Raw genomic sequence first — 24,469 nt, 5'->3', positions numbered from 1 at the left:
GTAAAGGAGCAATTTTTCTGCTGAAAATACAAATATGTTAAAATTAGAAAGTAGTCTGGGAATGTGTTGGTTTCAGCAGAACTGGAGAAGGAGACCAGACAGGTTTTACTGGAAACTTGCCTAGCTTTGGACTCTGCTAACAGGGAGCCTGCCTGGCAGAGAGTTTGGGCATATCCGACTTACACTTTTTGCCTCAGAATAAAATATTTTCAGAGATTTGAAGCCCTCAACCAAAGGAAAATCCCACCTTTCACAGAGATATACCGAGAGTGTCTGGTTTTGGTTTTTTCTTCAGCTCCTTCTAGGTTGCATCCAGAAATGCCCAGTAGCCCCATTGCTTGCAATGTGGAGTTACCCAGCTGGCTCCTAGCAGAAGTAACCAGCCAATAATTCTACAACACTAGAGAATTTAAAATTTAATTTACAAATACATTCACCTGTGTATATATAAATCATCACAAACTGGTTTGAATCAATAGTTAATCCCAATGCTGTTCAAATCACAGCATGAGCCACACATCACATAAAAAGGTCTCCTGCTTCAAACCACCTTTCTGAATCAACTGACCAAAGTTGTTTTGTTACTTGTAAAACATCCACAGTCCCTGTTAGTAATGGCAACTTCACATTTTCAAAACGTTTAACAGTCTAACTTATTTGCTGTTCCTTAAAGAGCACTAAGATTTGGATTTTGATTTTTCAATCAGTTTAGCTGGCAGTAGTCCAGAACTGACAAATTGCATTCGTGCATCCATTACACCAGGAGCACTGATCTTACAGAAACCTTTTAGTCAGTGCCCTGCCTTTCCTAGGATTTAAGCTCCCTGAGTGCCTCTACCTTCCACTAACATCTGTCCTTCTGTGTTTCTCTTGTTTGCTCTTACGTCCCATGTCTTGTTACCAGAATGCCTGGATGTCCTCTCCCTCCCTGGTCACAGGAATAGAACTCCCATTTTGATTCTGAATCTAAGACTTTCTAGAAGACATATAATCACTTCTTTAAACAGTGACAGAAGCATTTCATCATCATGACATCAGTGTTTATGATTCTGATACATTTATCACCAACCTTGACTGGAGGACAAAAGAGTAAGCAGGTATGTGATCTGTGACACATCTCCACAGGGACAGGAAGTTACTACCACCATTTACAAAGCAACACCAACCTCTTTGTAGTAGTCATATTAATTAATGTTTCTTAGGCTCAGTATCAAAAAAGGGAAAGAACAAATGCATATAATGATGCTCTGCAAATATATTCACTAAGTTAATGCCAGCTCAATTATCATGAAGACACCTGAAACGCTTTTCTTCTTGAATTTGGTACCATGTGGAGTCCACAAGTTAATGAGCAATTGTAATGTTAACACCATGGAATATCTTATTTTGATGGTTTCTGCAAGAACAGAGTTTTCTCCCACAAAAGCATAACCAAATTCCATCAATAGCACCATATCAATGTCAGACTATAGTATTTGTTTTCACTACAGAAACAAATGATTTCACTATAGAAACAGCATTAGCCTGTGGGGACAGACATTAATGCACATTCATTGCTCAGATTATTACCAAACTGAGCTTTTAGAATAAGACGGATTGAATTTCTTACAAAAATGATGGAAAAAGTCATCAATAACTTCAAAAACTGGAAATAAACCTTACGTATGCTGTGGCTTTGTGCCCTGTGGTTAGGTTACTCTGTGCCCAATGCAAAGTACACTCAGATCAAAGTTCTTCCTTAGGAACTTTTCTAACATCTCTCTCCTGAAAAGACTCTTTAGTGCCAAACAATCTAATTAAGCTCAAAGTGAAGTGTTTTCATCTTTGGGGTTAATAATTTATCTCTCCTCTATATAAACGTCTATTTTAACCAAACGTGAAGAAATGTGGTATCACTGACTTGTCTCATCCTCTGTCAATATTAGCTGAAACTTGCCAACTGGCTCAAAAGTTTTTGGTAAGGCCCTTTCAGACAGACATGTTTAGACAGTGTGGTTGAAGAAACCTCATTTCCTTAGGAAGAGAGGTTAAGAATTAATAACTGTCCCCATGTATTTTTAGAACAGCCAAATCCTGAAACTTTAGAGAATCCTAAAGACAATTCTCTTTAATATTAGTGCACCTCCATTAGCAACTTAAGCCATTCTACCATATCATCCAGTTAAACATGCAACTCCAAGCAGTAAGAACAGTCCACTTTACTAAAATAAACAGTTCTTGAGTTTATTCCCTTTAATACTGCTCATCTTTTGGTGCCTGAAGTTTATCATCATAGATGAGGTATCTGCTTAGGACCTCTCGGTAGCTTTTTCACAGATGAAAAGCAGCTCCTGTAGTTCTAAACTAAAAACCTTGTCAGTTCAATTTCTGCATAAAATGCCCAAATAAGTAACTGTTATGCTGGCAAGGAGCACCCTGAGCCCAATAATAATAATAATAATAAGAAGAAGAATTAAAGGCCCTATCTTATGAAAGCACACCATGTTCAGAACTAAGCTGTGACATCAAGGTCAGAGCCAGAATCTCAAAAGCAGCCATATGCTTATAATTACTCTGAACTTTAGTTGTTGCTTGTGTTGGTCGTATTACAATCACATCATTGGAAAAAGCAAAATATCTGCTTGCATTCTAGAGATAATTGTGGAAAGGGCAGAAATGGGAATTTGACAGTCCCTTTTGAGATAAACAGTTATAAATAATGGGTTATAGACTCCATTTACAGATAAAAACAGGAGCTGGAGAACACTATGCTGACTTACTTGCTACATATATTTAGTTCACTAAATGAGAGCTGCCAAACTCAAAGAATCAAAATATATGCAGGCAAGTGCCCCACAGTCATTAAAAGGAAGGACCAAATCCTTACATTTCTTGCCTTTTAATGTTCAGCAGCAGCAGTTGCATGCCAAACAAAAATGGAATATCAGCCAGAATGGTGGCTCTTACGTCCTTCAATTGCATTTATAGAACAAGACTACAGCATTTCTTACATGAAGTTGGAGGAGGTAAAAAAACCTGAGAGGGCAAAGTTTGAAGAGAAACAATAATATGAAAAAAACTTGTAATTTCTAATTTGTCCAAATAATCTGAATTTTTTTTTTTTTTTGCATTACTCATGGTGACACAGGCTCTGGTACACAGAAACTTTTATAAAGGAAAAAACCCTTAGCTGGCCAGCCCCCATTTTATAAACATGTTTTTGATCTTTTGTACTTTTCTCCCAAAGTTTTAAGTCAGTGACATTATTTATGTTCTTCACATTTTTGTAAGGATTGTGCACTCTGAATTATTCAACAGTAATTCCTTAGTTGAGTTCTTTTCAAACACGGTGCCAGGAACATGTACATGTGTGTGCATGTTCTCTTTGAAGAAGCCATGGGAGTCAGTCTGAAGGAGGAAAAGGGTAACAAAATAAGCTTAGAGCATGTTTTCATATAAAACAGAGGCAATACCGCAGTCCTCTGGTGGAAAAAAAAAAAAAAAAAAAAGAGAAGTTTTTGCAGTCTTGGCCAACTGGTTAGAACTTCCTCTCATTCCATTCCAGCCTTGGTCAACTGGTTCGTACTGGTTGCAGCACCATCAGACCACTTGCTGACATGCCACAACTCCTTAAGATATCAAAAGCTACTCATTTCTTGCTGAGCTCCATTTTTGCCCTTACAGCAAGGTGTGACTAAGCTTAGGAGGGCTACAGTGAGGGCCAGAAGCAGCACATGTTCTGCAGAAGAAATGAGAAATGTGTGTCCAGAAGAGAAGGTCAGAGAGGGAACCTGGCTCTTTTGATATTGGTAAACTATTATGTCAGCTCTTATCAAACCATACTCTAGGGAAGACATACTCCCTGTCTTTGCCCCACAATCGACAGAGAGACAGGCAGCACCCCCTAGGAATGATTCAGAGCAATAGCCATTACTCCCTCTGAGTCACCATTTGGAGGAGTTGTTTCCCTGTAAATCATGAGGCAGCCTGGAGAGCAGACTTTGTTGCTAGGCAAATTGTGCATTTAGGAAACGTTTCTCAGTCAAACCAGGTGGTCTGCAGCACTTGCCAGATGATTTGCAATGTTACTTTGCAATCACTAGGTACGGTTTTATATGAAATTCAACAGGTGATTAAGACCCACTAGGAGCACTAAAAGAACAATAGTAGACAGTTCTTCAAGGTGCTGAATGTGTATTACTAACCTGACAGAAGACCATCCACTTTTTCCCATATTGGCCTACGTTCCTGCTGGTGTAGTTAGTTGAACTCACTCTCCAAGTATAACCAAGGACAACAGAGGTGGCAGGAGCAAGCTGAATGGTGAAGGTGGATGAGGGGAGCAGAACTAGAGGTGGCTTGTTAGCAACGAGCTGCTAGATCAGCTCACCTCATCCCATAGGAAATCATGGGACATAAAGGCTTGTCTAACTTTTAAATGAGTGCAAGGTCTAACACTCATTTAAGAGGTGGCCAAACCAGCATGAAGTAACCTGGAACAGCTGCAAGTTCTCCCTTAAACTTCCAGTGTTATACAGCAAGAAAATGGCAGGCCTGAGAATGCAATCTAAGGGTCCCTCCCATGGGCCTCCCTCTTGACTTCGACTTGCCTCCCTTTTCAACCAGCCTGTGGTTTCTCTAGGGCCTGCCAGGAACCCTTCCAGCTGTGCTAACTCCAGCAGTGATGCTGACATCCATTTGCTAGGAACTGGACTGAGACCAACAGCTCCTTTTGTATCTCCCCACAGTCATTACCACTTCTTCACTATTGACTTGGACAAGATTCAAACCAGTTGCCTATGGGTGAAAGGTTCCTTGTCCCATCATGAATTCCACGCTCCCTCTTTTCCCTAGCTTCCAGCTGTCATCTCCTGCCCCTTCTTCCCCCCAGTGGCTCTCTGAGCTTCTTGACCATTTGTAGCTGTCCCACAGTTCCAACTCTTTCGACCTATATCCAGCCTTCTGATCTCCAAAACCTGCTAGTCCTTTTTCCTTCATCCTTCCTGCTTAAATCAGATGCTCTTTGTCCTTGAGCTAGACTGCTCTTGTATTGCTTTTCCTCCAGCTTCAGCATCACTGGCACCAGTCTCAGCTTCTATAATAAACCAGCCTAGACTTCTCTGTCTCGGTCCCAGGTTCTTCTCTGTCCATGTTTCAGCACATGGAGGAGCTGGACTCTCTCACCCACCCTTTGTCTATGGCCAGGGTGATCCACAAAGACTTGGAACTGTGGTGGGAGATGTTGCACTGCCATTCTAGCACTTTGAGGACCTACACTTGATTCTGGTTTTGTTTTATGATCAGTGCTGCCTGGTGTCTAAATAAGGGGCAAGAGTCTTCTTATCATGAAAACTGTCTGACTTCACCCCTCACCACTCAGTTCACATGTATTTAGCCAAATAAACACAATATTCTAGCCTAAAATGGAGTCATTCCAGCAGTAATTAAATGTATAAATGTTTCAGAAACAAATTCATCACATAAATAAGACTCCATTTGCAACCAAATTATTTAAATGTGTATATTTGCCAAGAACCTTTATTATCATATGTATTGTATTTTTCATTTAAGAGATAAAATATGAGGGTTATACCCTAATACCTTGACATTTGGATGTGATTTTTAAGCAAGTACATAGCTGAGTTTAGAAATTAAATCCAAGCCAGGCACATGCTTCTTTTTCTGGACCTGAAAAAAGGGCCACATGGCAAATAGCTGAACTTTAATACATGTGATCTCCAATACCTGAAGGCTCTTACACAGCCACGAGGATTGGTTGGTTATGATCAATGTATTGTCATTGCATGTGACAGCTGCTTCTCAAGCCCTCACTTCTTGCTAACTTCTCATTCAGATCCTCTGCTCTGTTCTGGGGTATTGTAGGACTGAAGTAGTCCAGTGAAGGTGAAAAGTACCTGAGTAAGAAGGTTTTCAGGATTGGGAGGGGAAAATCTCAAGCAAACCCATTCACCCCTGCAAACATTTTGTTTTGCAACCATAATTTCACCTTAGAATAACTCCACTAAAACAACACAAATTCTAGGTTTAATTACTCAGTGGTAATTCTCTTTTCTAGCATGTGCTGTAACATTCCTTAAGAACCATGGGTTTATTCCATTAAAAGAAACTTCAAGTATCAGTCACATTGCAAATGTTACAGGAGATGAGATTATTGTGGTAATTTCAAAATGAGAGAAGGTCACCTCCTGGAGCACTTGCTTCACCAGGTTTTGGAAAGTTATCCTCTTTCTAGCAGAACTGGCTCCAGATCAGACCAGACTCCAGTGTCTCTTGGACAGAAGGTTCCCACAAGTTTGTACATAAGTTATGAGGTCTTTGTGGCATATGAAGGCCAAAACAACAGTGAAGGGACAGTGCACATCCAGTTCCTCCAGGCTACACAAATACCAGCTTGAAAGTTTGGATTTGTTATGAAAATAATCATAACCATCAGATCAACTGTACATAAGTTACCCCAAACGCACACGTATAACATAGGAAACCTTTTAAAAACTAGTCACAGGTTGTTCTCATTATAAAATTTATTGTATTTTAGACTAGTAATTTATTTCTTTAACTATGTTTCACTTTAATAATATTTAATGTTGTAAAGTATGTTCTTTCCAAAACAGAAACTTGTTATATAGATGAGCACACCATGTAGTTATTGGGATAATTATTAGGACAAATATCTTTCACACAAAATTCTTGCCAAAAACTATGTCTCAAATGTTTCCTTTCAAGCAACTCAAAAAAAAAAAAAAAACCAAAAAAAACAAAGCCCAAACTTTTAAAAGCAGTCAAATTACATATTCTTTCATTTAAGTTAGTAATTCTTGCTTAAAAAAAACCCCCAATATTTTCTCCAATTTTCTAGTGTGGAGAGGGTGTATAGAATTTTATATTTTGTTTTATTTTAATGCCCATTGCAGAATATAAAGTGCATAATAAAGGTCAACCTTTAAGTCAGAGATAAAAGCAACATAGATGGTGAAACAAATGCATTTTAGCAAGATTAGTAAATCCTAATCTCAAATAGGCTTAAATCATGACTATTTGCATATTAAAATATACACAAATTACATCTGTTTAATCCTTAAGAATTATTATATACTTTAAGCATAGTCCTTAAAAGAGGCCCTATCCTTTTACTTGGTGAAATTTAATGAATCAAAAACTCCTTTTAAAAAAAATCCCTGTATGATGTTGAGGGGGTGAAAGGAAGCAAGTATTAATAAGACTATCTATTTTATGCCAAATAGAAGCATTAGGATTCATCCTTGTAATTACCATATATTTCTTTGGGCACTTCCTGACTGCAGTAACTGATGTTTTTTCCAAAATTAAGTCAGGCCATAGAAAAGTTCATCTGAGACAAACAGAATAATTTCAACACTCTGCATCTCTTTAGGACATATGCTAATTTTATAATAAAAGCAAGGCCTTTTGGCTCAGTTTGCATTCACTCCAGCCAGTAAAACTTCCTCTGGCCTCAGTGAGAGCACAATTGGACCCTTTCTACAGCTAAGATGACAAATTATCATTCTGTTAAGCAGCATTCAAAACAGTAATTGAGGTCTTGCTAAACTTGACAGATACCATAAGCAACTCAAAGAAAACAGTAACAGCTGTTACTGTTAAATTAATATGTTAACCACTGTTTTACAAGGGTAAATGGAAGTCTTAATTTTCTCCTTGCTTTTACTACACACACGGTATAATTAAAAACATTTTGCTAAATTTGTACTCATTACATGTTCTTTACTATAACTCAGTTCAAATTAGTAATGTTATGGTTACATGTTTGTCTAACAAATTACTTGTTTTAGCATTTTAGCAGGAGTAAAACAAACTCAGGAAAGCACGATTCACCTGATCACAGCTGAACCTTCCCCATCTCATGATAAAAATTGCAGTGTCTGAAGCGACAACAATGTAAAGCAGCTAAATCAGCAACAGACACTGCCATGAGGATACAGGACCTAACCCTCAGAAACAGCAAATATACAGTGTACATATTTGAAAACAAATACCATTTGAAGACCAAAAAGCCCTCTTCTGGAAATGTTAACGGATACAGTGGCTGATCCTTTGAGAAACTGGCTTTTCCATCACTTTCAGTGGGATTACTCATGCAACAGGTTTTCAGCCCAAGACCTCAAGTACTCTGATTTCTGGCTGATTAAGCGGCCAGGTTCAGATTTTTCTCACACCAAAGATCATGTGAAAACACAGGTACTTACACAGCAAAATGATAGATAAAACACTTCCATCCACTGGGCCTCTCCAGGAAGTTGTAGACGTCTCCCTGAGTGCTGGTTTTAGTTAAAGAGCGGCCACGGAAACACTCCACGGTGCGGGCCCTGCCGGCCTCACCTTCCGCCAAGGCTGCAGCCTTTGTGCCTTCCTCAGCGTTCTGGGGAATCCTGGATCCATTATTCATGGAGGTTTCTGGATCCAGCGCCACAGAAGAGTACTGCATGCTGCTTAAGTTCCCCCTGGCTTCCAGCAATGCTGCAGACTTCCTATTTCCATTCACACTGCTCAGCTGAAAAGTGGAGCCTCGTTCCTCTCCACAGCGGTTATCCATGGGGTACCCAACAGTTTCTCCACTATCGCAGGACATCTTGTAACAATGCACAGGTATTACTAACTCTGATCAATATTTAAAATCATGAAGAAGGTATTGTATGTCCTCCCTGTCCAGTGTGTTCTCCAGCAGCCGATGACTTTGTGCTGTTATCACAGAGCTTCGCTGTGACACAAGTGTGAGCTGTCAGCCTGTCACCTGCTGTCACTCACAGCCTCTGAAATTAAATCAGAAAAATGTATCAGACAATGACACGTGCTAGACACCAGATGTAACGAGAGTGTCTGGGAAAGGAAAGCGGTCGAGACTTCTGGAGGAAGGAAGAAAGAAAATTAAGATTCAAAGTTACATTAAGAAAGAACATTAAAACTATTTAAATAATGCAACACTCGTAGAGCAGCAGAGCTGCCTTGAGACCTGATCCTATGAGATCATTTTAAGCTGAGTAGTTCTTAAAGTGTCCTGATTAGAGATGAAACTGTGAAAATTTCCTGGAATTCATAAACTTGCTGTTGCCAAAACACACCCAACTGAGGTTTGAACTTCAACACCTACACCTCAAGAGGTCTTAAGTCTTTAAGACTTGAATAAATTATTTCAGTCACCTCGTGGCATCTGATCTTGCAGTCCATGGTACTCTGGAACATTTTTTCTCAAGTGTAAAAAGGATGATGTCATTAATGATAACTGATATCAGGAGGTTATTATTACTAGAAAGAAAAAGATCAAGGACTGCTGACCTGATTCTCAATTTTCCTCAAGCCATTTCATGTTTGCAGCTACTCTTAAACAAGTACTTAGAAAAAACAGAATACACAATAAGGTTTTTCTAGATCAACATATGTTTCATATGGCAGACTTAAATTGCTGCTAATACTCATCAGAGTATTTAAATTTAATTTACTATTTAAATTAATTAATTAATAATTTTGTGAGATTGAGAGCAGCTGTCTTTTGCACTGTTTTATATCTTACATACCACCATAAAAAGCTTCCCCATTTGAAATACCTCGCTAAAATGAAAATATGAAAACATTAGGAAAAGATGAGAATATTAAAAGTATCATGAGAGGTGACTAACTTCAATGCATTGCTGATGTTAATGTCAAAATTACATCTGTAATGTCACATTATAATGTACTATCTTATCTGCAATATAAATCCCTCAAATTAAGGTGTTGCAGCTGACTGCTCCTCTGTCAGAAGAGATTCACATCCACATTTTGAGTTACTTCAGCTTCAGCAAAATAGAGTATTTTAGAGAGAGAGAATTTCAGCCTTCACTCTCTCTTTTTAAACGAAGCTTATTTTTTGTTGTTGCTTAAAGATCTTCTTGCATGAACTATCATCTGAACAGAGTCCTCCAAGTTACTCCACAAAATATTTGCATCTATGCATTCTAACATGATTTGTTACACTGTGCTCATTTCTTAACACTGGTCATGGAAAATATCAGTTCACATTTCTACAACAGTCCTACAGCAGAGAGAGAAATACATCCTTTCCCTCATCAGTTTTCTTAAACAAAAGATGGAGGAACCAAACATTAAAATTAAAACACAAAACCCTTCATCCAAGTCAACCTACAACAGGTACACAAGAAGTACCAATGAGAAGTACGTTCATCACTTTAGGACACTGAGGCTGCCCAGACAAGTGCTTGTAGCAAAGGTTGGTTACCCAGCAGTGGTAAACAAAGTACCTGATACACCTTTGCTGGTTCATCAAAACAAGGGATCGCACAGACACACAGCACAAAAACCAGCTGTCAAATAGCACCTACTTTCTTCTGTTGTGTGTCCTATTCCTTCTCTTGGCTGCTGCCTCAGCTCCATACAGCAGATTGCCTGGATAGGTGCAGGGAGAGGAGTTGCTGCCTGGCCCTGCCCCCAGCTTATCAAGTCCCACCCTAAGGAAGGCAGGGTCCCTCCCTTCTGGCTGCCTTATATGGCTGCCCTTGCAAAAGGCAGAGAAAGAACCAGGGAACAGCTTGGACGACTTCAGAGAGAAGCTACTTCTGCCTCTTCCTGTTGTCAAACCCAGCAATCATAAGCAACAGCTTAATTTTGCTGAGGATCGCGGTCCTTTCTCTCCCAGGCCTTTTCTTATCTGCATACACTTAATTGCAATGGGTTAAAAGCAGCATTTCCTTTATTGCACATCTTTAAACCCTGAATGAGGTGTTACTTGTAGCTGCAGCAGACTTTTACATTGAGTAAGTCTAAACAGGCAGCTTCAGTTGTTTGGGTTTTTTTCCATCAAAGTTTTGGCAAAGCCAAAAGCAGCACTTCGTTGTTACATTAAGTAATGGAAAATCAGAGTTCGCAAATGTTGTTGCCTTTCTGAACTACAGCTCATCTTTTGTATTAATTTGGGAGGAAGAGAATCCCAAACATAACCATTCCAGCATCCAACTCCTCATTTTATTGTTGAACTTTCTATTCAGGAATGAGAAAGTGAATAGTGCTATTTGTCTCTTTTTCTCCCTTTTGTAACAGAAAGCAGACTATTGTCTTCAATGCCAGCATAAGCTGCTTCCCACTTTTCCAGAGCCACATGGCCAAGAATGGAACAAAGGTAACCATTTCACCTTATGGTATCATCAGTGGGGGAACGTTGCCATTGCACAGTCTTCGACTTTTGTCATAATTGTTCATGGGGCTCTTTCTTTGGAAAGACTATTCCAGAAAGTTACTTTCTTGGTTTCCCAGTTATATTTCCATACCACTGGAAACAAAACAACCAAAACCAAAACAAAACCTCTTAGTTCCTTTCTTCTTTCTTTTTTTTTTTTTTTTTAAATACACAGTCTGATTTTACTTCTCTAAAAATCAACCCCTCCAGAACATTTTCCTTGTACTGCAGGTGAGCAGACATCGAGAACTGAAAGCTGACTGGAGCCATACAAATCCTCCTCCAGGCTTTTGCTCATGCTTCTTCCTTTAAATTCTTTCTGTATCAATTACTACATTTCTACTCTCTGCTCTATTAACTTTTCCTGAATATAATTATTCAAGCTCTACAAAAGTAGCTTTAAAAAAACCCAACCTACAAACCAAAACAAAATACCCCAATGAAACACTAATTATCTTGGATATTTTAAAGTTAAAAATAAGTTTCCTCTGAGGGAAAAGTAGTACCCAACTTTACTGCAAATGTAGAAACTCAACATAATAGCAGCAGGTCTGAAACCATGGCAGAATTAGAAACTAGAGCACCTGTCTCCTATTTCTTGATCGAGGAAAAGATGATTTAGTTAAAATTTTATTAGACTAAACTCTAGAAGACATGAACTCACTCCTTCACATATCCCCCAAATGTAGCAGCACATCACATCTTTGGGTCAAAAATCTCAAAAGGCAGTTAGTCACCTAACTAATTTATTACTTATGTGAAATGCATGATTTCAGGAATGTCTAAATGTTGACGTTTTCATTGGTAACATTATATTATATATAACACCCTGCAACTGCATATATACAAATGTGTGGCTTTTATGGCTGGGCTTACTTCGTGTGTTTAATTTTCATGGGTCTGGTGGCATCCATGTGCTCAAGAGCCCATCTCCCTCACCCTGACAGCACTGCATTTAGCACTAGGCACAGCAAACTTGGTAATTTATAACCAAAAGGCTGGGATGTGGAGGCACAGGGAAATGTCTGGCTTTGAGATGCATATTTGGATCCCTTCTTGATGAGAAGACACTTCTCAGGAAAGTAACCTAAACACAGCACCACTGACATCATCCATCACTGTACCCTCTGGGGGTCGTGTTTTAGAAGAAAAGTGTGAATGAGTCATGCTAGAAACATAAAGGGATAACATAGAACCCAAATCCTAGAAAATATTTTGAAGGGTAAATAATAGATGAGACTTGCAAAACATTCCCGCGCTCCTCTGTTCATTTTGAATTCCATTCTCTGGACGTAAGCTTTCTGCATACTGCGCTCTGGAGCATCCGCTTTGGGTTTGTGAACTACACTTCCAGGACTGGATACCTAGAAGTTGGACACAGTTGAGTTCACTGCTGAGTAGCTGTAGAATGTTTTCCCAGCAGTGATCATGTAAGAGCATGTATTCAGCTTGTTGTGCCCAGGCTGCCTTTAAGGGGCAAAATGCCAACCTTTACTTTCTGCTTAAGCTTCCCAGCCTGGTGGGTCAAGGGTCTTACAAGTAAACCAAAGCTTACTCTGCATAACTAGGGATCTTGAAATGAGGTATAGGCTTGAGCTTCAAGGTCACATTACAGTACTCCCTGTACTTTTCATTTTTGAACTGTAGGTTGAAAAGTGGGGCAATATGTGTCTTGCAAATATGTCAGGCAGTTGTCTGTAGAGCACTTTTCTTTGGTTAGTCCTGGTAAAAGAAGAGAACTCATGATTTCAAAATGGTTCTTCAGATTAGGTTGCTTGTGAAACTGGGCCAGCATCTTGAGTAACACTTGTGAACTCCTGTCCTTACTTTCATTTACTCCCAAGTCAGTGATTTACATCACTAAAGAGCTATGGGCTAGTGTGTCCTTCCACAAGGTGGGTGAATCTGTGGGATGTTGAATGGGGAGCATCTCTGATACAAAAAAATGTGTGTGTGAAGAAGGTATAAAGACACCATGGAACAGCATTGTGAGGAAAAGAGGACACTGCTCCCAAGCATTGGCTGTGTATAATTCTTAAATGTTTTGTGTGATTCATTATTGCTAAGTCTGCTAGCATTTATCAATATTAAAAACTATAATGGAAATTCTGAAAACTTGTTCTTTAAATTGCTGCCCCGTGATGCTCCTTCAAGGCTGTATGTGAAATCAGCACTTAGTTGGAGAGGTCGATGGACATAAGCCATTCAGATCAGGTGAGACCCCCCCATCTCTTCAGGCCGTATCAAAGAGTTTGTCACCTGCCCCCCACAATCTGCCACAACAGGCAGCTGTCTTTTCCACTTGCCTTTCAACCACATTTAGCAACAATAAATCCATCCAAAGGCCAGCTGGGGCACATGGGATAGCACTGCACGATGCCTTACAAGGTCTCTGCCCAGGAAGAACAGGTACAAACAGTTAAGCTTTTCACCCACCGAGATGAAACCCAGGAACAAAATGTCACCTGTCTCCCTTTGGACCAGTATTAGGAACAGCTCATCTTTTGAGGGAACATTCCCAGAGACGACTTAAAAATCTTAGAGGTCATTGGTTGTAAACAGCAGGTAAATCCCTACATTATGAAGCTCTGAGAAAAGCGAATGGCTGCTGAAGTCATACATTTCACCTCTTTATCTCAGCAAATTTATAACTGCTATATGGTTCGGGATGAGGAAAGATCAGCAGCAGAAAGAATAATTTTTATTGATTGTTAACCCTTTCCTTTTGTGTAATTTCTCCTGTATGTCACCAGTTAAGTAAAACATCTATTTTGAAGTCAACACTATCCTTATTTCACAAAAGACCTTAGTTATTAATTACCTTAAAGACCTTAGATACTAATTATTCTTTGACCAGCATATTTTCTCTAGGCAAGACTTGAAAGACTTGAAAGAAGAAGCGTGGAGGTGGAAATTAATCTATCCATGCATTTGTTCTCACACAAAACATCACCATTTTAGAATCTTTATCTGTGAGTTTTTCTCTCATTTTTATGAGTTCTGCTGGGTCAACAGCCATCCGACACTCATCTCTTAAAGAATGCACATTTGCATTTTTTCTACTTTAATTACAGCAAGGATGTCACGTGTTCAGCTTTTTTTTTTTCTCTCTGTGTGTGAAAAATCCCAGACAAGCAAAGTAATTGTTTGGCTTAACTATCATTCCACAATCTTTCAGGATAGTTTTCACTTCTCCATGAAGAATTTATATATTCTGTGCCTCAGTTTCTTAGCTTGGTATCCTCTTGCTTCTTCACCTTGTCTCCCACTACAAGGAGGGGAGGGATAAAACCTGGAGAACCAGGTGAAAGAGTTGACAAAGGAGTATGTTTTCCTCTGAAGGAAGGAACTGAGAAAAGTATTAATTCCATGACTTTTGCACCATAGTTCAGCTAAGTTTCAAGTGCATTACTTTCCATTAGACAGATCCTGTGCCAGTGCCCTTGTACTGTCATTTCAGTAGGCTTCTGGAAAGAAGAGAATTGTTAAACTGAAATATTGAGGATAAGGAGAAATTCATATTATGAGACTGCGTTTTCTAATTTGGAATTAGATACTGATTAAGAAAATTTTGTTTATTGAAAGCCAGCATCATGGGGTCCTGATCCTGTTTGCCATTTGTGGCAAATCAAGCTTGTGGTAAATCAAGCAATAATTGTAATGTATTCCATGATTGTTTTTTTTTAAGAATGATGGAGCCAAATTCCACTGTTCTCCTGTTATTCTATCTGGACAATAGGGAACAGCTTGGTGAGCAGTTTAAGGTGTGCTTGGGCTTTTAGTTTAGCGCTCTTCACTAGGTCAACAGAATTCTTTAATTATAATCATAGTATGGCTTTAGAGAAACCCACAGTATTTTTTTAATATCTGGATATTAATAAATTATATGAACTAAAATAAACTGCTACCACATAGGGCAAAGTATCTGTTGTTACATTTATGTTCCATAAAAGGAAGACAAAATTACTGCTTGAAATACCGTCCCTATTGTCACTGTTGAGGAGGTATCAGATAGCAGGCATGGAGAGCCTTCAAATAATGAGGCAATATAAATTCTTGTATAGAGAACCCCAACTGTTACTTGATTCCTATCTTCAATTATATTAAGTGTCCCAGCAGTGTTTGATTGGGTTTGTTTAAATCATTAGTGATGCACTGGAGGAAAAGGATACTGTTATTGGTACTGAGGTTGTAACAGAACACCACGAAAAGTGGATGCTTATTTCAAGTATATTTGAACAGATTGACCAAAATGGAACTATGGCTTCAGTAGAGACTTTTTACATAGGAACCGTGTGTTCTAACTGAAGAGACAGTTTGGGAAGATGACAATGATCCTTTAAGGACAAGTGCAGTTGTGTATTTTTACATTTACCTATATGAGTTTAAAAAGTCAACTAGGACATTTTATTCATTTTATTAAAGACTTCCAGAAAGCCTCTTTTCTGTAGGCTGTGGGCTTTTTTATATGACCTTCAATTGATTACAAAGCTGACATTAAAGAAAAGTAAACTACACTTGAAATTCTTATTATAACAAGTTCACGCTACCTTCTCTTTCTGTACTAAGCTGGAGCCTGAAGCTTCTGAAATCATACAGCTCATGCCCAAAATAGAGAATATGCTCAGCAAGAAATCTCCTATTTCTTACTTCCATCTCCTGTAATTTTTTTAAGACAACCGTCTATTGCTTTCTCCGGCAGTTCTAAACTCTTCACTACTTCTAGAGTACATCACATGCAGTGCACATGTGCAACATGACCAGAAACTCAGGCATAATTTATTCTGCATAGATTTAAAAAGCACAATCACAGAGGGTGGCCAAGTATCTTCCCACAGTGTTCCAAGCAATCAAATTAACCCAGGCTGGCTTAGCTTTGGCACGCAGAGAAAGGTATTGAGGTGCCTAGTGAGTACTATGCCTCTGCTCAGTGCACTCAGAATGTCAGCCAGGAGGTTTTGATCAGAGAAGCAGATTCCTCTTTCACCAGTAAGATTTTGGTTATGAAATGGTCCATGTGAGATTGAATCTGACTGGGCAAATTAAACAGGAACCACAATCTCTTGTTGAGAGAGAGGACAGAGCCATTGTAAATGCTGAATTTTTCACTAAGGAGATGGGAAAAAAAATTCACAAACATGGAAAAAAAAATAGTACTAACATAATCTATGATTTAACTATATGTGTGAACAAGCACTTATGTAACATCTCCATTACCTTTCTGCTTATCTGAGTCTCTAAATAGCATGTCTGTATACCATCTTTATGCAAAATCATAGTTTCAAACAAAAGGCTGTTTCAGTTCTACTGTGCTGTAATTGGAAACATTTTTAAAAATGTGTGTGCATTTCGAAACACAGGAAGAACACCTGTATACTAAAGATATATACAAACAATGTGAACTGAGGTGAATTTGTGAGGCCACTTGATAGGTCTGTTGATTTCAAGTTACTTTATTTGTAAGGGGACTGCAGTATCCATATAGTGTTATGAATATCTGTTTAATCTTAACTATTTTCTCTGTGCTGGAATTAAGCTATTGCTCATGAAAAAGCATTCAAATGAAGCATTCAAGTCTTAATATATTCAAAATACAGATGACACTACTTTATTTTTTAAGACTTTAGGAAAAAAGATTAAATAAAAAAAGTAAATTGAACAGTAACATCTACCAAAGAGAGTTATTCATAGCAGCTATAAAAATAAATTGCAACAAAGTATTTTAGCTGTGTAGCAATTTTGAATAATAAGTGATGGTACATGAAAAACTGAAAAATTCTGTATTTGTATTGCACTCTTGGTTTTATCTCATGGTCACTTGCAGTGTATTATCAGCATTTCTCCTTTCTTCCTTCACTCTTCAGTTTTAAAAAGAACAACTCTTTCTCAAGTGTTATGGGGCTGATAATGATCAGACAAAATGGACTTACATCCTCAGAGAAAAATAACCATAAACAGCAGAGGAAATACAGAAGCACTCAAGTATCTTGTCACACAAACACCACATAACTGAATTCCAGGAAAGAATAAGCAATATGTTATTTTAAACAGCTTCCTTGGCACTTACTAATAATAGTGCTGACTTGTTTTTCTCTGCTTCTATTTTGTAAGAAATCAGCTCTGAGTGTGTGGACTGGATGTTTTTAGGTACACATCTGTTGGACAAGCCGGACAAGATGGAACAGTTCTGATGGAAGATTTTGAGCAAACCTTGGTGGCTGCAGAAATCCTTCTCATTGTAGTGCATGTCCTACCCTCTTCACAGAATTCATACTCTCAGCTGAATATGGTGAGTTCAGCGAAGACATTCTGGATCTGAGGCACTTCAGTCCAGTTTTGTCCACCTTTTGGAAATTGGGGATTGTGTTTAGCTTGGCTGAATCAAAAAAAAAATCTAAATAAGGATATCTCTAATAAGACACTATTTGATCTGTTTAAAATTAGCTGTAGAAAAGAAGCTGCCTTGACAGTAAGGATTCTAGAGGAAGCGAGAGAACTTGAGAGCTGTGTATTCTAGCAATTAGAACATTCCATAAATGTTTCTTTAAAAACACCCTCTTGAAGTAGACAATTTAATGTTCTTCTTGAGTAAAATCTAACACAAGCAGCAGAGTGCTGAATATGAATCATTCTACTGAAAGCTGATGTTTAAACAATAATTGTGACTAACTGGATTCTTTCTAGGAAAACCAGGAAAATTTGAAGAGGGTTTTAAAATGAATTAATAACTCTTGATACTGCAACCCAAGATGTGCAAGTGACCCGCACTGAAGTCATGAAACAGGAACTCCAAGCTAATACATAACACCTGCAGCTGATCTTGTTCTGTTACTGGCACTACATGCTTTGAACAAGAAGTCTCTTCTTATGTTACCCTAATGTGGAAAATAGATAAAATTGAAAGTGTATTCTAAGAATGTTCTGGTGAGAACATAGAGCAGGACTTCAGAAGGTCAGTAAGACTGGCAAAGTCATCGTTTTGTATTTGTAAAATTCACTAACTATATTAAGTGTTAATGTAAACTGAATATTTATAAACTTGACATATTAACACCATTCTCTATTTTGTATTCATGTGCAATAACTGACTTGTAAGGCTTCTGTCATGAGGATATTGACAGAAGCATAGGTGTGTGCAAATATACAGCATTTTTCTCGACCTCGAGAATGACACATCACTGTAAAGGCAATAGGGTATGTCTGACAAATATGCTGAAAATGCAGATGCAATAACATATTCTTTTTTAATTGGAAAAGTAGTTATTATTTATAAGGGATATTTCTGAATGCATTATATGATATTCAGTGCAATTTTACATTCCATGGCTACAGCATGAACAATATATACTCTCCAGAAGTGTGTCCATGCACCTCACTACAACTAACAACTCAATTTTTGGTTCAGGATATAAAATTTTCAGTTTTCAGTTTCAGGATAAATCCAACCTCTTTGAGCACCCAAGCCCAGATCCTCATTTGGACACCTAACTGTCTTTGATCTCTGGACATTTTAGCTTCAGAATTAACTTTGAGAATACAAGTATTTATATAATTTAAATAAATAATTTTAGCTTTGAACACTTATCAGACACTGCTCTTAAAATTTCATCACACCTTTTTTTGTCCTATTTCTACCCACTGTTAACAATGGATGAACATTTCATAACTGAAAATTGGTAAAATTAATAAAAATTTTGTAGAAATCTGTAATTGAAAAGTTATGCATTCTGACCAATAATTGCGTTAAAGTGGATGGAGTCATTGTGAGATGCTGTATTAATAACGAAAGGGTAAAACGCATTGCAATTCTGTTGTAATTTGAAACAAATAGATTAAAACCAGAACTCTTTGAGCATGGCCAGGGACACATATATATTGCTACAAAAAAACCCCCAATTAACATCTGCACCTAACATGTCCTGAGGTGCAGAAAAAAAGCTGAAATTTAAGAAAAAAAAAGCTGAAATTTAAGAAAAGCAGCCCTCCCTAGTCCAGATTTACACATGATAGCATCACCATATTGTTTCCATGTCACAGGGCTGAATATATTTGCATTTTCCTGAAGCAATCCATGGAGCTTTGCTTACAGAGGTTGCTGAAAGAGCCTGTCCCTGTTCTGGGGAGACAAAGAGTGTGCAGTTGTTCTATTTTGACTTGTGAGAGGAAGAAACTGAGTTGGAGAAGACTGTGGGGAGCCCTCATCAGGGTCTGCAGCTTCCTCAGGAGGGGAAGCAGAGGAGCAGCACCAATCTCTGCTTTGTGGTGACCAGTGACAGGAACTGAGGGAATGGCTGGAGCTGTGTCAGGGGAGGTTTAGGTTGGATATTGTGAAAAAGTTCTTTCCCCAGAGGGTGGCTGGGCACTGGAACAGGCTCCCCAGGGAAGTGGTCATGTCACCAAACAGAGCTCAAGGAGCATTTGGACAACACTCTCAGGCGCATGGTGGGATTCTTGGGGCTGTACTGTTCAGGGCCAGGGGTTCCTTTCAGCTCAGAATATTCCATGACTCCATGCACTCTCCCAGCCCCCACACAGGGACAGACCCTGGGACAGCAAAGCACAAGGCGGGCAATGTGTGAGGAAGTGTAAAGCTTCTCCAATTTCATATTGTTAGAGTTTGTCCAGGAACCCCTTCTGCAGTCAAACCCTGGTGAAACAATCTGCTGGGACTATTCCAGGAAGCGATTATTCCCAAACAGAAACGGAGGCACAAGAGGGCAGTGAGGTGATAGAATCCTAGAATCATTTAGGTTGGAAAGACTCTTCAGATCATCCAGTCAAAACACTAATCCATCACCACCTTGTCCACCAAACCAGTGGGGTCTGAACAAGAAGAACAAGCCCAGTGCAACAGTATTAACAGGGATATAACAGAAGGAACTGTAGATGGCTTTGGGTGGATTTAGGTACTTATGCACCATGGCCTATCCCACACGGGGTTTAAAAAAAGCAGTGGTTTTCTTTCTTTTTTTTTCTCTACAGATAGTAGTATAAGGATTCTTGTTTTGTAGAAAAACATTGCTCATGATTCCAGGAGAGGAGTTCCCCAAAGCAGAACATGATAACTGAAATGAAATAGAACGAATGCATCAAAACCAAGGCATTTAATAAAATAAATCATATTTTTTCTACTCTAAAAGATGTGCTAAAATATGTAACTATACATTGCTTCAAAGGGTGAAAGATCCTTCCTCTCCTGGGGGTATATAGCACCACCAGAACACATACATTGCTTTTCAAAGCAATGAAGCCCCCTAGGCAAATGTATCTGGGGGATTGGATTCATCAGGTCTGGCAAGCTCATCCTTCTTGACTTCTCCATTAAAAGCATCAGAGGTGGAGTCTTTGGTGACAGTTTGGGCTGGTGCTGGGATATCTGTGATCCAAACGTGATTCTTTCTGATTGTCCCATAACTGGTGGTAATGGTGAAGATGTTGCTTCTCTGGTATTTCCTGGCAAACATGCAACAAGTCTCTTTCATCCCTCTTCTGAAGTTTGCATTATAGATGTAGAAGAGGATTGGCTTAGAGGCTGAAGAACTGAAAGAAATCCAGGTGGTAGCCAGGAAAACCAAGGAGCTCTTTCTGTAGTCTGTTTCCTGTGGGTGCCACAGCTGTACCATGTAGAAAGGGAGCCAGGACAGGAGGAAAACTAAGTTAAAGATGAAGAACATCTTGACATTTTTCACTTTTCTTCTTGAGATCAAATTCGTTGTCCTCCTGCCAGCCATGTCTTCAGTGCCTTTTCTCCAAATGTAGGTGAAGAGTTTCTCGTAGCAGAGGATAATGAAGAGGGCGGGGATCAAAAACAACAGCACTGGGAGGTGGACAATACTGGAGTCGATTCCTTGCCGAGAATCGGGTAGAAAAAAGTTGCAGTGGTGGTCGCTGTCAGAGTCGTAGAGAAAATAAGCTGGTGATGCAAACAGAGCACCACAGAGCCAAGAGGCCAGAATCATTTTCTTGGCTTTCTCCTTGGACATTTTGAAGTTCAGGGGACGAATGAGAGTGTAGCATCGAGCCACTCCTATGGAGAAGAGCACGTAGATCTGGACTGCCGGGGTGAGGTACTGTATGTACCTCACCAGCTTGCACATCCCGTTCCCCAGCATCCACCTGCCGTAGGTCAACTGGAGCAGCAGGAAGGGCGCACTCACAACACTGGTGAGCAAGTCTGCACAAGCCATGGAGGCCACAAAATAGTTGGGGGATTGTGTCTTCCTGCTCCTGGGCATCACTAAGCAAAGGAGGGAGTTTCCCAAGATGGAAACCAGCCACAACACTCCCCAAACCATGCTGGCTGCTGCAATTTCCCCTGGCCTCAGTCCGTAGCCTAACAGAGTGTGGTTCCTGCTTGAGCCAGGTCCTGTGGGTGACGATTCTGTCATCTCATAGCCAGCAGGAGGGATGGAGGCTTCAGGATTGCTCGTGTTCTGCAGCAGGAGCAGTAAGGTAGGGAGAAGGAAAGGACTGCTGCTGTTATCCATGCTTTGGGCAAACTCGGCCATGTCTTTTGCTCAGGCTGCAGAAAGAGAGGAGAGAACATATTCTCTTGAACAGCTCTGTGTGAAAAGTCCACCTGAACCAATAAAAGATAACTGTCAGTAGTATCCATACTCCCTAGAGTAGTAGATTTCAGAGAAAAGGGTCAGAAATACACAGTGACACTACCTGGCATAGCAAAGGGCATTAAGTTTTATGCAGTTTTTTAGGAATGCCCTGAGTATTTCAGACCAGCATTTCTGTTCTGAGAAAGGTGAATGTCCCTTTCACAGCTGGAGACCAAGGTGTCATTTCACCAGTGCTGGTGAGCTGCAAACAGAATGAGTGGAATATATCCCACTGATCCCAGAAATGAGCTGTGCTTCACAGTGTCCATGGAATTGCCAAAAAAGCAGACCAAGAGGGTCCCTGCACCCTTGACTTGATCTACGTTGGTCAAGGAGACAGGCAAATGAGGTGTTTCTTTCCACCAAGAGGTGGAATGGGAAGTCACCTTTTCCACAATAACATCATCTTTATTGATAAGGGTACTAGCAGACAAACTATGCTCCCATCCAATCATTAGTAACGTGGGAGTTAATACCCCTAATGTTCCCAAATCTGTTTGTTCCCGGCCATAATTCTGGAAGGGAGGCAAGGTCTGAATTGGAAGGCAAAGGAAATAACATCCAAGCAGAAGGAAGGGTTGGCACCAAGCTGGGAGGTCACTCCTCACCGTGAATTCCCTGCAGCCCTTCCCCAGGGAGGAACTTTTCTTCAGGAGCTGGACACTGTGTACCTTAAAGAGTCTGTTCTGAACAGCAATGCTGTCCTCACAGGCACCTGCCTCATTAGGTACCTGCCTTGCTAGGTCCCTGCCCCGTCAAGGGTGGCAATTCTCTCTGTGGCCCTTAGAAGGACATGGCATGACAACGTACAACAACCTCCCTCCAAAACCTGCAGAAGACCTTTTGATCAACAGCAGTGTTTTGATTCACAGTGAATACTCTGAGAGGAAGTCAGTGTCCTCAGGCAGCTGAGATGGGAGGTTGGAGAAGGGACAGGGGACCCTTTTGAGTTCCAGCAGTGGAGCCTCTGCTTGTCTTGTCAGAACTGTAAATAGATGTGACTGCAACCAGCTGTTGGGGATCTCTGTGCTCTGGAGAAAAACCAGGGGAGGGGGAATGTCCTTACCTTGGTCAGGGACCGTCCGCCCAGGCAGCAGCAAGTCTGACCCTTCACAGGTCACCCTGTTGAGCAGAACCTGCCTTAGGGTTCTGCAGGTCTGTAGGTGAGCCAGAGGACAACTGAAGGACTGCCAGGAGCAGCCAACACCAACAGACAACACGGAACCCCTGCCCGCAGTTAAGTCACAAAGAGTTCTACACTCTCAGAATCCTTCTGACCCAAGCACAGGATCCGGTACTTGGCCTTGTTGAACCTCATCCCATTGGCCTTGGACCATCTGGGCAGCCTGTCCAGGTCCCTCTGCAGAGCCTTCCTACCCTCCAGCAGATCAACAACGCCTCCACAAACTAGTGTCAACTCTGCAAATTGCCTGAGGAGGCACTCAGTGCCCTCAGCCATGGTGGTTGATAAGGATATTGGACGGGACTGGCCTTGGCCAGCTCTGGGAAGGGACAATCACCTTTGGGGAGTCACCTTTTCCACAATAATAAAATCTTCATGGATAAGGATAGTAGCAGCCAAACCCTGCTTCCATCCAATCCTAAATAACATGGGTTTTATGAACTGGTTCACACTTGCAGAACTCCAGAATTTTAAAACTAATTGTCTTGCCCTCTACCCCACAAGCTCAGATCCTTTAGGAAATAGTTTGTGGTTTGATTCCCCTTCCTCCCCCTGCTGATTTGGCCCGAGGCAAGAAGATGGCAAGTTCTTCTTTCAAAGCGTTTCTAAAATCAAATGCAACAGAAGATTGGGGAAGGCCTGGTAGGCAAGATTAAAGAGGCTCTCTTAAAAAAATTCCTTTACAAATCAGCACTAACTTTCGCCGTAAAGGTGTCTTGAAATTTCTAGCTGTGGGAATTGATTCCTGAAATCACTGTTTTGTATTGAGTTGGGAGGCCTCCAGGCATCAGTGTGTACGCAATAGAAACAGCAGCCTTCTCAGCATAGAATCCTGTCGTATTTGAGGTTGGAAGGGAGGTCAGGAGATTTCCAGCCTATCTTGCTGCTTAAAGCAAGGAAGGTGTGAGACCAGATCAGGGTCTTGAAACCCTTCAGGGCTCAAGATTTTTGAACAACCTTGTTCAACAATCTTGCCTGTCCTCCTGTAGTTAAGCTAGGTTTGTGCTGTGGGCTTTGAACATGCCTTTTGAGATGAGATTTGAGCCAATCTTCAGAGCAGCAGCAGCAGTGAGGTCAGTGATAGTCGTGTTCTTACTGTGTTAGTGCAGAAGTTAAAATACCACGACACCACATGCTCATAACATCTGTAGGACATCTAATCAAGGCAACTTTGAACATTTTATAAGGTGAATTTATAACAGCAGGGGGTGAGTGTATGTGAAATTCTTGCTCTCTAAACCATGTAGAATATTACTAGATATAAATGTCTCCTGTGAACTGTGGCCATCAAGACAAGATGTTGGACTCTGAATTGGCTATGGTGCAATGGAGAAGAAAATTCAATTAATAGTTTATCACTAAAAAGTCCACTTCAAAAGCAGGAGGGAGAAACAAATGGAGCAGGAAGTCAATTTTCCAGTAAGGAAAAACATTCAGTCATTCATTTTTCCTTGCTCCAATTCCACATGACAT

The 24,469-nt window shown here is 40.1% G+C and overlaps 2 protein-coding genes across 2 annotated transcripts in view; both read right to left on the bottom strand.

The window, feature by feature from the left end:
* The window catches only part of LOC116787404 (potassium voltage-gated channel subfamily KQT member 1-like), a 468,277-nt gene extending 459,672 nt beyond the window's left edge, over window positions 1-8,605 (bottom strand). Inside the window, exon 1 of the mRNA XM_032688970.1 lies at window positions 8,223-8,605. Coding sequence (XP_032544861.1) covers window positions 8,223-8,605 — 383 coding nt within the window. The remainder of the gene's footprint in view (window positions 1-8,222) is intronic.
* Window positions 8,606-20,288: 11,683 nt separating this feature from the next.
* LOC116787067 (probable G-protein coupled receptor 19) lies at window positions 20,289-23,041 on the bottom strand. Its single transcript, XM_032688317.1, has 2 exons — window positions 22,880-23,041; window positions 20,289-21,725 (listed from the first exon to the last, which is right to left on the bottom strand). The coding sequence occupies exon 2, from the start codon at window positions 21,709-21,711 to the stop codon at window positions 20,458-20,460; it is 1,254 nt and encodes a 417-aa protein (XP_032544208.1). The 5' UTR covers window positions 21,712-21,725; window positions 22,880-23,041; the 3' UTR covers window positions 20,289-20,457.
* Window positions 23,042-24,469: the final 1,428 nt, after the last annotated feature.

This window comes from Chiroxiphia lanceolata, chromosome 5 (assembly GCF_009829145.1).
Source record: "Chiroxiphia lanceolata isolate bChiLan1 chromosome 5, bChiLan1.pri, whole genome shotgun sequence".
Classification (NCBI taxonomy): domain Eukaryota; kingdom Metazoa; phylum Chordata; class Aves; order Passeriformes; family Pipridae; genus Chiroxiphia; species Chiroxiphia lanceolata.
Note: the sequence above shows the minus strand (reverse complement) of the source record. Positions and strands in the feature narration are given on the sequence as shown.

Excerpts from the sequence above, each read along its gene's own strand:
- LOC116787067 (XM_032688317.1), bottom strand. The coding sequence starts at position 21,711 with ATGGCCGAGTTTGCCCAAAGCATGGATAACAGCAGCAGTCCTTTCCTT.